Source organism: Sinocyclocheilus grahami, unplaced genomic scaffold (genome assembly GCF_001515645.1).
Source record: "Sinocyclocheilus grahami isolate Dianchi unplaced genomic scaffold, SAMN03320097.WGS_v1.1 scaffold4.1, whole genome shotgun sequence".
Classification (NCBI taxonomy): domain Eukaryota; kingdom Metazoa; phylum Chordata; class Actinopteri; order Cypriniformes; family Cyprinidae; genus Sinocyclocheilus; species Sinocyclocheilus grahami.
This window is the reverse complement of record NW_015505183.1, coordinates 2,249,388-2,262,461: the sequence shown is the minus strand read 5'-3', so window position 1 is coordinate 2,262,461 and position 13,074 is coordinate 2,249,388. Positions and strand designations below refer to the sequence as shown.

The 13,074-nt window shown below is 37.8% G+C and overlaps 2 protein-coding genes across 2 annotated transcripts in view; both read left to right on the top strand.

Annotated features, from left to right (window-relative positions):
• LOC107582702 (la-related protein 1B-like) overlaps nucleotides 1-4,569 on the top strand; it is a 43,387-nt gene extending 38,818 nt beyond the window's left edge. The window contains exons 17-20 of the mRNA XM_016268643.1: nucleotides 120-264; nucleotides 2,119-2,228; nucleotides 2,473-2,600; nucleotides 3,741-4,569. Coding sequence (XP_016124129.1) covers nucleotides 120-264; nucleotides 2,119-2,228; nucleotides 2,473-2,600; nucleotides 3,741-4,139 — 782 coding nt within the window. The 3' untranslated portion in view covers nucleotides 4,140-4,569. The remainder of the gene's footprint in view (nucleotides 1-119; nucleotides 265-2,118; nucleotides 2,229-2,472; nucleotides 2,601-3,740) is intronic.
• Nucleotides 4,570-4,920: 351 nt separating this feature from the next.
• LOC107582710 (membrane-associated progesterone receptor component 2) overlaps nucleotides 4,921-13,074 on the top strand; it is a 12,335-nt gene continuing 4,181 nt past the window's right edge. The window contains exons 1-2 of the mRNA XM_016268653.1: nucleotides 4,921-5,335; nucleotides 8,709-8,864. Of these exons, the coding sequence (XP_016124139.1) occupies nucleotides 4,984-5,335; nucleotides 8,709-8,864 (508 nt within the window). The 5' untranslated portion in view covers nucleotides 4,921-4,983. The remainder of the gene's footprint in view (nucleotides 5,336-8,708; nucleotides 8,865-13,074) is intronic.

Sequence of the window (13,074 nt, the reverse complement as noted above, 5' to 3'; positions counted from 1 at the left end):
GGGCTGTATATATATGTGTATATATATATATATATATATATATATATATATATATATATATATATATATAATAACTGCTTTACTTGAATTTCTCATTTTTGTGTATTTTCTTTCCTCAGAGAGGAAGCGATTAGGTGTGGGTCAGTCTCAGGAGATGAACACCCTCTTCAGATTCTGGTCCTTCTTCCTCAGAGACAACTTCAACAGGAAGATGTACGAGGAGTTCAAGCAGTTTGCCCTACAGGATGCCAAGGAGTACTACAGGTAAGAGTTTTAGTCCTGAATTCTGTTTTATCTGCAGACTCTGTCTGAAGAAGTTATCAGCCTTTGAGAATTCAGGCAGCTAATTCCAGAATAGCCAGGAAGTAAGTCAACCAAGTTAATTTGACCCCTTCTCAAGTGCCTCCAGTTTGGCAAGAGAGTGCATAAATGACATACCGAAAATATAAATGTTTCTGCTCATGAGTCCCTCAGACTATATACATAACCAGTGGTATAAACATAGGTATTACAGATGCTTCAAAATTCTCCCGATTTTGATTTGTTTTACAGAAAAAGCTACAGAAGGCTTGAAAAATGGTTCATCTCTATTCTTGAAAATAATAAAATATGAATGAAATATTGGCTATCATAGCAATATCTCATGAGAGAGAGTTACAGCTGGCATTCATGTTCGACCTACATAGCACACAACATACAAACACACTCACATTAAAATGGCTGACAAGTCTGAACATTGTTCTTTCTGGTCTGTCTTGTTCCTATACAGGGATGCATAAACTCTTCTGGTTATTTACGCACTGATTGTTTGTATTAGTTGTTTTTTGCAGTTGTGCATATTTTCAGTACTAAATCCTGAATGCTGAAGGCTTGGACTCCTATTTAACTTATTTTTTGAACCAACAAAACTCATAATGCAATATTAAAATTAGAGCCTGACCGATATGGGTTTTTTTGGGGCCGATACCGATATTTGGGAGTAAAAAGGCTAATATTGCTATATCGGCCGATATTCTTTGAGTATATTATAGTACAGTACCAGTCAAAAGTTTGGACACTTTCCCATTTGTGTGTCCAAACATTTGACTGGTACTATATCTAGAATACAGTATATACATACACAGAATATATATACATAAACACATTTTTTGCAATGATCACTCAAATGTGGTGATCAAACACTTATAATGACGTGACAAAGATATGTAATGATGGAGGCAGGACATTTAACAAACTTTATTATCCAAAATGAGTTTTTCGGGGGATCCCTTCAGCTCGAGGAGCCCTCTCGAATGCCACCCTCCGCGCATCGGTAGCCCCCTGGGATCGCTAGATCGGTCGGCGCCGGACCACAAATTTAACCGCCCGTAACTCCCGAACCCCAGGGGCTATCGACGCAGGGGTGGTCTCATTTGAAAGCGAGCTTCTAGACATACACTCGATTCGCGTTCGAGAGGGTTACTCGAGCTGAAGGGATCCCCCGAATTTGGTGCGGATCCGCCGCGCCGTTATGGAGATATGGCCGTTCAAAGTTTTCAATTAAGTTTTCCATAGACTTGAGCTTTAAAGCGTTTCATCCAGGTCACCAATAGCAAACAATGGCGCGCGCTCTGCTGGACAAACTAAGTAATTACACCATTTCAAGCATTTTATCTGCGTTATATGCTCTGTAAAAAAAAAATCATATCGGCGGCATATTTGCCGATACCGATATATTGGCGACAGGCTCATATCGCCCGATAATATCGGCAAAACGATATATCGGTTGGGCTCTAATTAAAATCATGTACAATATCAAAAGGATCTTGAACTCCAAATGCTATCAACATCACAAATCTTGCAGATTCTTAAACAATAAAAAAAAATTCTGGGATCCCAGATCATTGCAGAATAATATTTCAAAATCTTGTGCATGTTTTTTAGGCACAAAATGACTGTCTTAAGGCAAGTGCAAACTGTAGTGTAAACTATACCAGCTCTGACTTTCTGCATGTATAGCATTTGCAATGTTGATAATTGCACTGGTAAAGGATATATAAGGTTTTTGTACACTATCTGCTGTGCTACCTGGGAAGGCCAACACTAGTTTCCTAATGTGTGTTCAAATGTTTGTCACAGGTACGGACTGGAGTGTCTGTTCCGGTTCTACAGTTATGGACTAGAGCGGAGGTTCAGACAGGATATCTTCAAGGACTTCCAGGAGGAGACCATCCAGGACTATGAGAAAGGTCAAACATTCATAGTTTGGCCAAAAAAAAAAGAAAAAATGCAAAGTCAGACATCTTTATTGTGCCATTTTAACTTTGCATATCACCCACCATCTCAGTGTCTGATGTTTTGTGGGTGAAATTCACTTTTTGCATTGGTGGAAACTTATTAGTAAACTTTTTTTTTTGTTAATTTTATTTTTTATTTTTTTGCTGAAAGATGTGTCACTATGTGCTTGCATCTGATGTTTGTGTATACGTGTAGGTCAACTATATGGACTGGAGAAATTCTGGGCTTTCCTGAAATACGCAAAGGTGAAGAATCAGCCCATTGACCCCAAGCTCCAGGAATACCTCAGTAAATTCAAGAGCATCGATGATTTCAGAGTAGATGTGAGTATAAGCATCAGTCTTACATGTTAAAGTGATCCCAGAATAACACATTAACCCTGTAAAAGCCTAACATACGAAATAGTAGTTAAAAAAAAAAATCTGAAATGGTTTTTTAAACATAAAATTAAATCTAAAATGAAAAGGTTTATGTGTGTGTTTTATGTTTAGCATAATTTTTTATACATACAAGGTTTTTATGGCTCATAATATGATATAGCAGAATATGGAGCTCATACTCAAAGAAGAAAAATGTCACAATTTTATTTAGAGGTGCAAATTGAACAAAATATGCAATTTGGTGCAGTTGCTTATATATATATATATATATATGGCCAAAAAGTATGATGAAATTGTGACAGCTTGTAATCTAAATCAATAAAATTTCATAACAGTATATAATAGATTACATGTATAAAATTGATATAACTAACAGTGGTCATTATATAATAATCCCAATAATATATTTCAGTGAGATGATATTTAAATGCTCAGTTTTATGATAATTTATGATCAGCTTTGTATTTTTATTGTGGGGACAAAACGTAATGCAGTAATGCAATACATTGGTGAATGAGAGATGTACAAATAAATATTCCTCAAAAGCCTATGTGTATATATATATATATGTATGTATGTCACGTATTTATATCATATTTGATACTTACATTTTAAGGTGATTTATTTACTTTCTTAAATGATGTATGGATATTCAAGTAAACCTAAGTTGCTTCAGTCCAGTAAGTGTTTATCTTGAAATATTACTAACAATATATTATTATAATAATTCTTAGGTTTACTTTATAAAAATCAGTAAAGATTTTACAGCAAAAAGACACATGTACCATGACCTGAAGGGGGGTGTTTTTAGAATTATACTAAAAGGCATTTTACTTACTAAAAAAATAATGTAAAAATCAATAGTATAAACTATTGATCAGAAGGCATGTAGTAAATGTGTTTTTTTTTTCAGCAAAGTTTTGATCATATGGATAATTTATAGGCCTTAGAAATTTGTATATCATGTATTATATAGTAGGCTTTATAGGGTTAATAGGATTAGTCAATATACATTTAATCACTTTCTAACGGTTAATATTAGTCTGTTGAACTCTAAACCAAGTGTAATTTCCCTTCTCTTAGCCACCAATGCCAGAGGAAGGAGTAAGGAGGAAAGCACACTCGTCCTCCACAGGGGACGAGGTGAAACGTAGGCGGCACAACTCGACATCATCATCGAAACAGACCCCAGTTGTCAAGACATCTTCAGACAATCAACCAACCGCAGGAGTGATGGCAAAAACAACCACAGCGGATCAGGCCGCTGCCCCAACGACAGTGAAAACCACCAATCAACCATCAGCCAAGCCAGTCACAGCCAGTCAGAAACCAGCACCTGTGTCCGCCGAAAGCAGCACGGCTAATGACCCGTCTACAAAAGCCCCACCCAAAGAGAATGTGAAGAAGAATACCTCATCAGATGCTCGTAAAGGAGAGGCGGCGACGAGCAAAAGCAAAGATGCCCAACAGCCAAAGAAATGAACCTCTTACTACACTATATACAGTATTTGAGTGTGAATCTAACTCTGGAGCTATGAACAGATTCTTAGTGCTGGTGCAGGCTTACGTTTTACACCGTAACCTTGGAAGTGAGCCAGTCAAACCGTTAGGGCAAAGACCAACTGTCAGACCGTTGCATTCACAAACTGAAGAGTGAACCAGAAATATCTTTGTGTTGTACAAGGTGCTTTTTCTGGACAGGTTAACTTCCATAAGAACTTTTGTTTTTGTTTTTCTTTTAAACTTTCTCTTTTTTTCTGCAGTTAGTAGTTTCAGAATCAATTATGCATGGTGACCTTGTTTTGCTGTCAAGTTTACAGAAGGTGCATTCCTACATTGAATGCAGTTTTATCACTTTTTAAAATGAGTTTTACCTTTGCAAATGCCTTACATTTCAAAAGCAACAAATATAAATTATGATTATTATTATTTAACAAGTTATGTTATAGCCTGCCATATAATATTTAAAGCAGTTAAATTAATTTTGTATTTAATTCGCGTTCATTTTTTTTTTGTGTGTGTTTTCAATATGAAACTTTTAGAGCTGCAAGCTAATTACAAGCATATTTCCTGCATATTCTAGTATTTTATCGCGGTCAGCTACTGATAAATATAATCATAACAGTTAGCGCCTTTTCATCATCTCAAGCCATTGTCTGGTCGCATCGGGTCGCAAGCGCTCGGTGGTCTTGTAGGCGCTACGCTTGACATATGACTACAAATCCCAGGTGCCAACGCGGTGTTCCGGTGACAGGCAGCCAATCAGACACGCCCCTGAGTGCCAGCTGGGCGGGCGCGCGCGGTGGGAAGGCGCTATCGTTGCAGTATGGCGGACGATGGGGACGGTAGGAGTGCAGCGGCGGACACTAGCGGCGGGCAGGGGACGACGGAGGAGTTGGATCCGGGGACCGGTCTCGGTATAAGCGGCATGCTGCTCGATCTCAGCATTTTAGTGCTTTTGCTGGCCGCGTGTTACGTGGTTTACGCGCGGTGGTGGAGGAGGGCGGGTGCGGACGCGGGCCGGGGCAGCGAGGCCTCGCCGCTGCCCAAGATGAGGAGACGCGACTTCACCCTGCAGCAGCTGCGCGAGTACGACGGTGTGCAGAACCCGCGCATCCTCATGGCAGTCAATACCAAGGTCTTCGACGTGACCAGCGGCAAAAAGTTTTACGGACGCGGTAAGGAGAGCCCTCACATCCTCATTCAGCGGTGTTTTTTAACTTCAGCAGTGAAAAGGGTACTAGTATCCAGTTAGCAAAGTCTACAAAAGCTTACGTACTATGGAATACGCACTTATAACTACTGGATAAACAAGTATTAGCACCCCATTAATGTTATCGGTAGCACTTTATTTTGCAGTTTGCCTGTTACACGTTACTATTGCAGTAACAGTACATTATGCGTAATTACAAGAAACTAGCCACAAACCTATAGTAAATATATGTGGTTTATTAATATTTCTCAGTACTTATTTGTATGACTACACTATAACAAGGACATCTTAAAATAAAGTAACTTTTGTTATACTGAAACTGTCAGTACCCTGCAACAATTGAAATGCATACTAGTCTGCATACTTTAGCCCTTTCTAACTAGTAGTAATGGAATAGTTACATGTTACAACTGGATACTAGTAATTATTCCAGCAGTGACTAGCATCTGTTGAATAAGTACTCGTGACTAATTGTATAGATACTAACCAATAATGAAGTACTAACATCTAATTAGTAGTTACTAGTGAAATAGTGAAGGATACAATCAAGATTACTGGTAATATTTTATTATGTTGTCCTTGTTACACTTTACATGTAGTTGCTGTAGTAATAATAATAAATTATGCCTCATTTTAAGCAGCTAAACCTATAGTAAGAGCATGTTGCTAATTAATATTACTCGTAATAAATAGTACAAAGTAACACAAGCAGATACTAGTTAGTTTTAAGAAACAACAGCTTGCCATAGGAGAATAGCTTGTGTGGTAACCAAATTATACTTGTCAATACTCTGGTCAGAGGAAAGCTAATACTGGTAAACACTGTTCAAGGTAAAGTCACACAAAGCCTCTTTCTCCCACAAACCCCCTTTGTGATGATGCATGGGGTGGTCTGATGTCTTATCAGAGTCTGCCAACCTCTTGACGGGCCCTTTGTCTTATTCATAACTGCGGTTAGCTTTCTCTCACTCTGTTTTGCCATGGTGAACTCTTTCCCAGGCATCAACCTGTCATGTCACATTTTTGAATGAGAGCCATGTGTGACGTGGACATACAGGGTGAGAGCCTTGTGCTGGCACACCTGGCAGGTATGTACTGTACAGTTACAGCTGTACCATGCAATAATCGATATGCTTATTTTAAATGCGTAACGCTAACAGCTTGATTTGCTATGATGGATATTAGGTCTGCTAAGTTTAACAGTGGCCTTGGTTAAGAAATCAAGCACTGAGCTTCATTCCTTCCTCCCTCCCCTGCAGAGAAATCCTTGTTTCTTTCCCCTGTGCTTTAAGAGTGGTTTACAGGCTTTCAGCTGCTGTTCAAAACAGCTGTTTGCTACACAGAATACTTGAAATATTTGCTGTTTTGTCTGTCTGGAGTCTATATTTGGAGACCAGGTCAGAAGTGAAACCGAGAATGCACATAAAACTACCAGGATTGCCACAGCCTTTGATTGCATTTACCAAGTTTTGATTCACAGTCCAAACTAGAGCCTCTGATTGGACCTCACATCTCCCTCTGCTATATTTGTATATGAGATATGTTATCTGATCATCTGTGGTGTTTATGGGGGAGCGCAGGGCGTTCAAGGTGTGTTGTCAGCAGTAGACCAGACTCTGACCAGTGCGTCATTCGTTTAGACACCTGTAGTCCCGTGTGGCATCTTGCAGCATTTCACCCAGACAGAATATGAGATCAGTTTTATTTACCTGTTGCTGCATTCATTTATAACCCCATGAGACTATAGCAGAGGTTTGTACTTTGTAGGGAGACGTGGTGTCTTATCACTTGACCATAGGGTAGCTTGCTTTTTGGTCAATGTTTAGCTGGACCTGCTTGTTTCTTCTAAGACTATTATTGCTCAACTGCTGAAAAAAAGAGGGAGTGCGTGTGAGCTAACTGGCAGTTGCACATGGAGATCAGATGATGAACCAAAAGTAAGTATCAAACGATGGCCTTCTGATTGCCCCTACTATTGCCTTCTGTTCTGAATAAACCTAAATGACTGAAGCTACACATGCCAGAGCAGCCTAGTCATCATCAGGCTTGATCTGGAAGGATTTTGGCAGTCATACTATTTATGAATCATAGATTCTACTTCCCGTTCAAGAGGTTATAGAGTAAAACTCTGAATGCAGTAAGTATCAGTGATGTGTCTGTCCTCTTGTCATCTCCATTTATCACATCTATTCATTTGTTTGTCTTGATAGGTGACTGAAGTTCATCAGTCTGTTGTGCTCATTTGTCATGTTTCAGGTTTGGGAGGAAAGGTGAGACCTGAGCTGCAGTTGATTCTTGTTAGTGTGGTATAGTGTATTGTCACATTAATTTCCTTACTCAGTGCTGTGCTGTGTGTTCACAGAATCTCTCACAGCTGGAGTAGCTGTTTGTTTACCTGCATGTCTCTGGGATTGTCTGAGCCACTGACTCCACAACTGTTTTCTTTTAGTAGGTTCACAGCAGAGTTTTGTTTTGATTGCATTTCAGCTGGGTTCATCCCACTTTTATCAGGCAAAGGATTTTTTTACATAAAATTATTTATTAAATTATTATTTAATTTATATTACAATTAATATTATTTATATTCTAAATTATTATTATTAATACTACTGCTTAAAATAATAATAGTATTGATGATATTTAATACTAATTATTGTTAGTTGTAATTGTTGTTTATTATTCATTATTATAAAGAATTATATAAGTGCTGTAGGGCTGGGCAAAAAATCAAATGTGATTTTCATGCGAATCTCGTCAGTAAAGCCGCTTCTGGTGACTAGTAGTAAATCTCCACCACGTGCTTTCAGATGGAGTGGCATTTACTACACAGAGCCGTAGTTCACTGACAAGCTACACAAAATCACGTTCAAAATCGCAGGCGATCTGAACGCACGTGCTGGAGATTTACTACTAATCACCAGAAGCGGCTTTACTGACGAGATGCACATGAAAATCGCATTTGATTTTTTGCAAAGCCCTAAAGTGCTGTTATTAGTTTAAACACTTGGCATATTTTACCTTCATTATTTTATTTCAGACAATAATTATTAAGAGTTAATTTATTTTTTATTTTAATGTAACATTTTTTTAATTTTAATCTTTGGGAAATGTGGGAGGGACATTTAGGTTAATTTTAACTTCAGTTGAAGTTAAATTATGTTTTGTTTAATGCATAGTTGTTGTTGTTTTAATTTCACTAATTTATTTCAGATCAGACAATAATTGATTAATACCTGGCAATATTGTATTTTCAGTTCTGGTTCCTACATCTATGATGTGGAGAAGTTCCTAAATTTGTATTGCTGACCTTAATGCTCACAATATGTCTGTCGTTCCAGAGGGCCCCTACGGGATCTTTGCGGGACGTGATGCTTCTCGGGGTTTGGCAACATTCTGCCTGGAGAAGGATGCATTGCGAGATGAGTACGATGATCTTTCAGACCTGAATGCGGTACAGATGGAAAGTGTTCGAGAATGGGAGATGCAGTTCATGGGTAAGCAGGAGAATTCTACTTTGAATTCAGAAAGGAAAGGCATAATATGCCCAAAAAAATCTAACAGTGTCTGAAAGATTTCCCCCGGTTTCACAGACAAGGCTTAAGCCTAGTCCCAGACTTAAAAGCATGTCTGAACTGTTTTAACTGAAAGAAACTTGCACTAACATATCTTAAAATATACCAGTGCCATTGTTTTGTCTCAAGATGCACACCAGTAATGTTTTTTTCTAAGGAACATTTCTAAAGATACTTAAATTTCCTAATTGAACTATGGCCTAAACCTGGCTTAGTCAGAGCTAGGGATGTAACGGTATGAAAATTTCTTATCACGATTATAGTGACCAAAATTATCACGGTTATCAGTATTATCACGGTATTGTTAAAATTAGAGGCCGACCGATATGTTTTTTTTTTTTTTTTTTTTTGGGGCCGATACCGATATTAGGGAGTAAAAAAAGGCAGATACCGATATATCGGCCGGTATTCTTTGTGTATATTATATTATATTATAGTACAGTACCAGTCAAAAGTTTGGACACTTTCCCCATTCGTGTGTCCAAAAATTTGACTCGTACTATATGTAGAATATAGTATATACATAAACAGAATATATACATAAACACATTTTTTGGAATGATCACTCAAATGTGGTGATCAAACACTTATAATGGTGACAGAGATATGTAAGGGCATTTAACAATTTAACAAACTTTACTATCCAAAATGAGTCTGACATCAGTGCACTGAACAGTGAAGTTGATGTTTATTCAACTTTAATTCAATTCCATTCAACTTTATTCCGTCGAAGTTTATTTCACTTCGGAACATTCATTCACGGATTTTCGCTACTGTCTTCACACACAGACAAACTTACTAGAGAAGTGTGAAGTGTGACATAATATAGGGGAGTGCGATGCACAAAGTAACGGGGGTTTAGTTGTAACACATGTGGTTTGAATATTTATTTTACCATAGTAAAATACAAATTCTGGCTTAAGTAAATTTATCTCAGTTTTTATTATTCATTTAAAATTAGACAAATCTGCTATTATTTTAATCTCCAATCTGTTATTTATCAGTTCAGATAGTTTTTTTTTTTAATGCTTTGATTACTAGCAGAAGACACTAACCAGTTTTAAATTCCAGTTGCGCAGATGGGGCACGTTGTAACACTGCATTACAATGTGCTATTCTATGACATTAGCTATGCAATTTACACTATTTATTTTAATAAATTTTAATGAGAAACAACGAGAAACAGGTGAATAAAGACTGACAGTCAATGTTTAATGTTTAGAAATTATTATTTCAAGACATGTAAAGCATTTTTGCTAGTTTATGTGGGCCGTCCCAAGCATGGTTGCAGTGTTCATTGTCAAGCTCCAAAATCAGATTATTTTTAATTCTTAAAAAAACGCCATTATTTTATTTGGAAGAAAAAAATAAATATATATATATATAAACATAAACAAAATATTTAAGTTTGTCTTATATTTTTTTCATTCGATCAGATAAGATTTTAAGCTGTCATATGGTCAAGTTACAACGTGCCCCTCAGATGTTACAATGTGTTCAATGAGGATAAATAAAGAAAAACGTATACACTAAGTATGAAACAAAGTGACATATTTGTACTAGACAAGTGTAAAATTACTGTGGATAAAAAAATATATATTCTGAACCCCATGTGGATTTACACAAACTAAGAAAGTCAAAAAGTGTTACTTTGTGCCCCGCTGTCCCCTACCTCTGTAAATAAATTCAAAATAAATTCACGTCTCGCGCACTTTAATGCCCTTTCAATGTAACGTGTACGTTCCCTTGGAACTGGAATCATGGCGGAATATCATGTGAAGTCCACGTCGCAGGGCACTTACGGTCGAATAAGACGACGCTTGAATGCTGCTGCCTGAACAAGAGACCTCCTTACTGAAGGGAAAGTGTTGACTGGTGTCACTATCTCGCGAACGCGCCGGCGGATCTTCACCAAATTCGGGGGATCCCTTCTACCCGAGGAACCCTCTCGAACGCCACCCTCCACGCGTCGGTAGCCCCCCCGGGATCGCTTGATCGGTCTGCGCCGGACCGCAAATTTAACCACCCGTAATTCCCAAACCCCAGGGGCTATCCACGCGGGGGTGGTCTCATTCGAAAGAGGGCCTCTAGACGTACACTCGATTCACGTTTGAGAGGGTTCCTTGAGCTGAAGAGATCCCCCGAATTTGGTGCGGATTCGCCGCGCCGTTACGGAGATATGGCCGTTCAACGTTTCAAGGGTTTTCCATAGACTTAAGCTTTAAAGCGTTTTATCCAGGTCGCCAGTAGCAAACAATGGAGCGCGCTCTGCTGGACAAACTTAGTAATTTCAAGCATTTTATCTGCATTATATGTTCTGTAAAAAAAAAAATTTCGTATCGGCAGCATATTCGCCGATACCGATATATCGGTGGCAGGCTCATATCGGCCGATAATTTTAAATGACAACATGACTGACAACAGTTTATCTAATAGCGTGTTCAAATATCTAATGTAAATGTTCAAATAAAGCTTTGAAAAAGTTTCATAAAAAGGTAAACCTCACATTTCAGCTTTTAAATAAAGAAAAGGGTCAAGTCAAAATGATAATTGATTAATAAGTGATTATATGTATTTATCTGCTCCATAAATAATACTAGATACCTTATTGTTTAAATGTGTAGAATCCACATAAGCTTGTTTTTCATTAACTGGTCAAAATTTACAGCAGGGCATGCTAATTCGGTCCGTTTTTTGATCTACACACCTTTCACTTTTTAAGACGAAAACAAAAGATGGCTTCATTGTTATTCTTAATTAAAAAGCATAACAACAATAAAACAGTAAGATACAATGACAAACTAGCTTATAAAACGTTTATTAACAAAAACGAATAAGACGAGGCATGGCATACACCACATGCTGTATTATATACCGACTAATAAATTACAGAACGTTTAGCAAACACTGAGGATTCAAATAAATAAAGAGAGCCTCCATAGCATAACGTGAGGTAAACCGCAAAGATAAGCTTTTCAAAATGAAAACAAGAAGAAAAGTAAAACTAAACTTGCTGTCGGTAACGGTCCTTGCATGTTTTTGTCCCACAAGAATACCAACATGTTCACCTTTGGTTTAAGAAGCGGTCTTTTACTTTACTTCATCATGAAAACCATCCATCGCTTCCTCAATATTCGTGTCATTTTTGCTGCACGCAGCTTCGCGCTCCTGACGCGGCGAGTATAAACCAGGTTCCACACTCTAAGAGCTGTGTAGCTCAAACGAGTCGCGCGGTTTTGTTATGCTTTCAGTTTCATTTGCCGTTTGATGTTTCTCACATGCAACAGAAATGCAGCTCCTGACGCGGCGAGTATAAACCAGGTTCCACACTCTAAGAGCTGTGTAGCTCAAACGAGTCGCGCAGTTTCGTTATGCTTTCATAATTAAAATATGAAACGGTAATACTAACCGTGGGGTGTTTTATCACGATTTATCACATCAAGCCAGTAATCGGTACATCCCTAGTCAGAGCCCTGACTGTGAAACCAGGCTTTTGTTGGGCTTTAGGGTAATCGGAGCTAGGAAAGTTATGCATTTAGGTAGGTAGTTAGTTATAATTCCTCCTGGACCACAAGCTCTGCATGTTGTTCCTGTTGTGCTGGTTCGGGCTGATCTGTACATTTACTGTAATCACACAGCTGATGCAGGGATGGGGTACTGGGGAAATTCTCTAGATCAGTGTTTCCCAACCGGGGTGCCGCGGCAATAATTGGTAAAAAAAAAATAAAAAAGTTAAATATCTGAACCCTGCTGTTAGACCTACCTGAAAAACTAAAAAGCAATTTATTTAATTCGAAGGCCTGTCGTTATTTATTTGTGCTATCATTATTAATTTCTTTGTTCTTATTTTATTACTGACTGCTTACTTGTCATTTTTTTATTCAATTCAAAGTTTGAAATCAAGCCATCTCGTGTTACTGCACCAAAATTACCCCACTGTAAAATAAAAAAAACACTGAGTGAACAAAAATTTGTGAGACAGCTAGTTATAATGGTAATTAAATTATGTTTACATATGTATAAAAGCCTATATTAAAATCTGTCATATAAATTGGTCTCTTCATTAGAAATTAGCCTACTGATTGCCACCATTGATGGACAATTTTTTTTTATAATATAAAAAATATCTGTA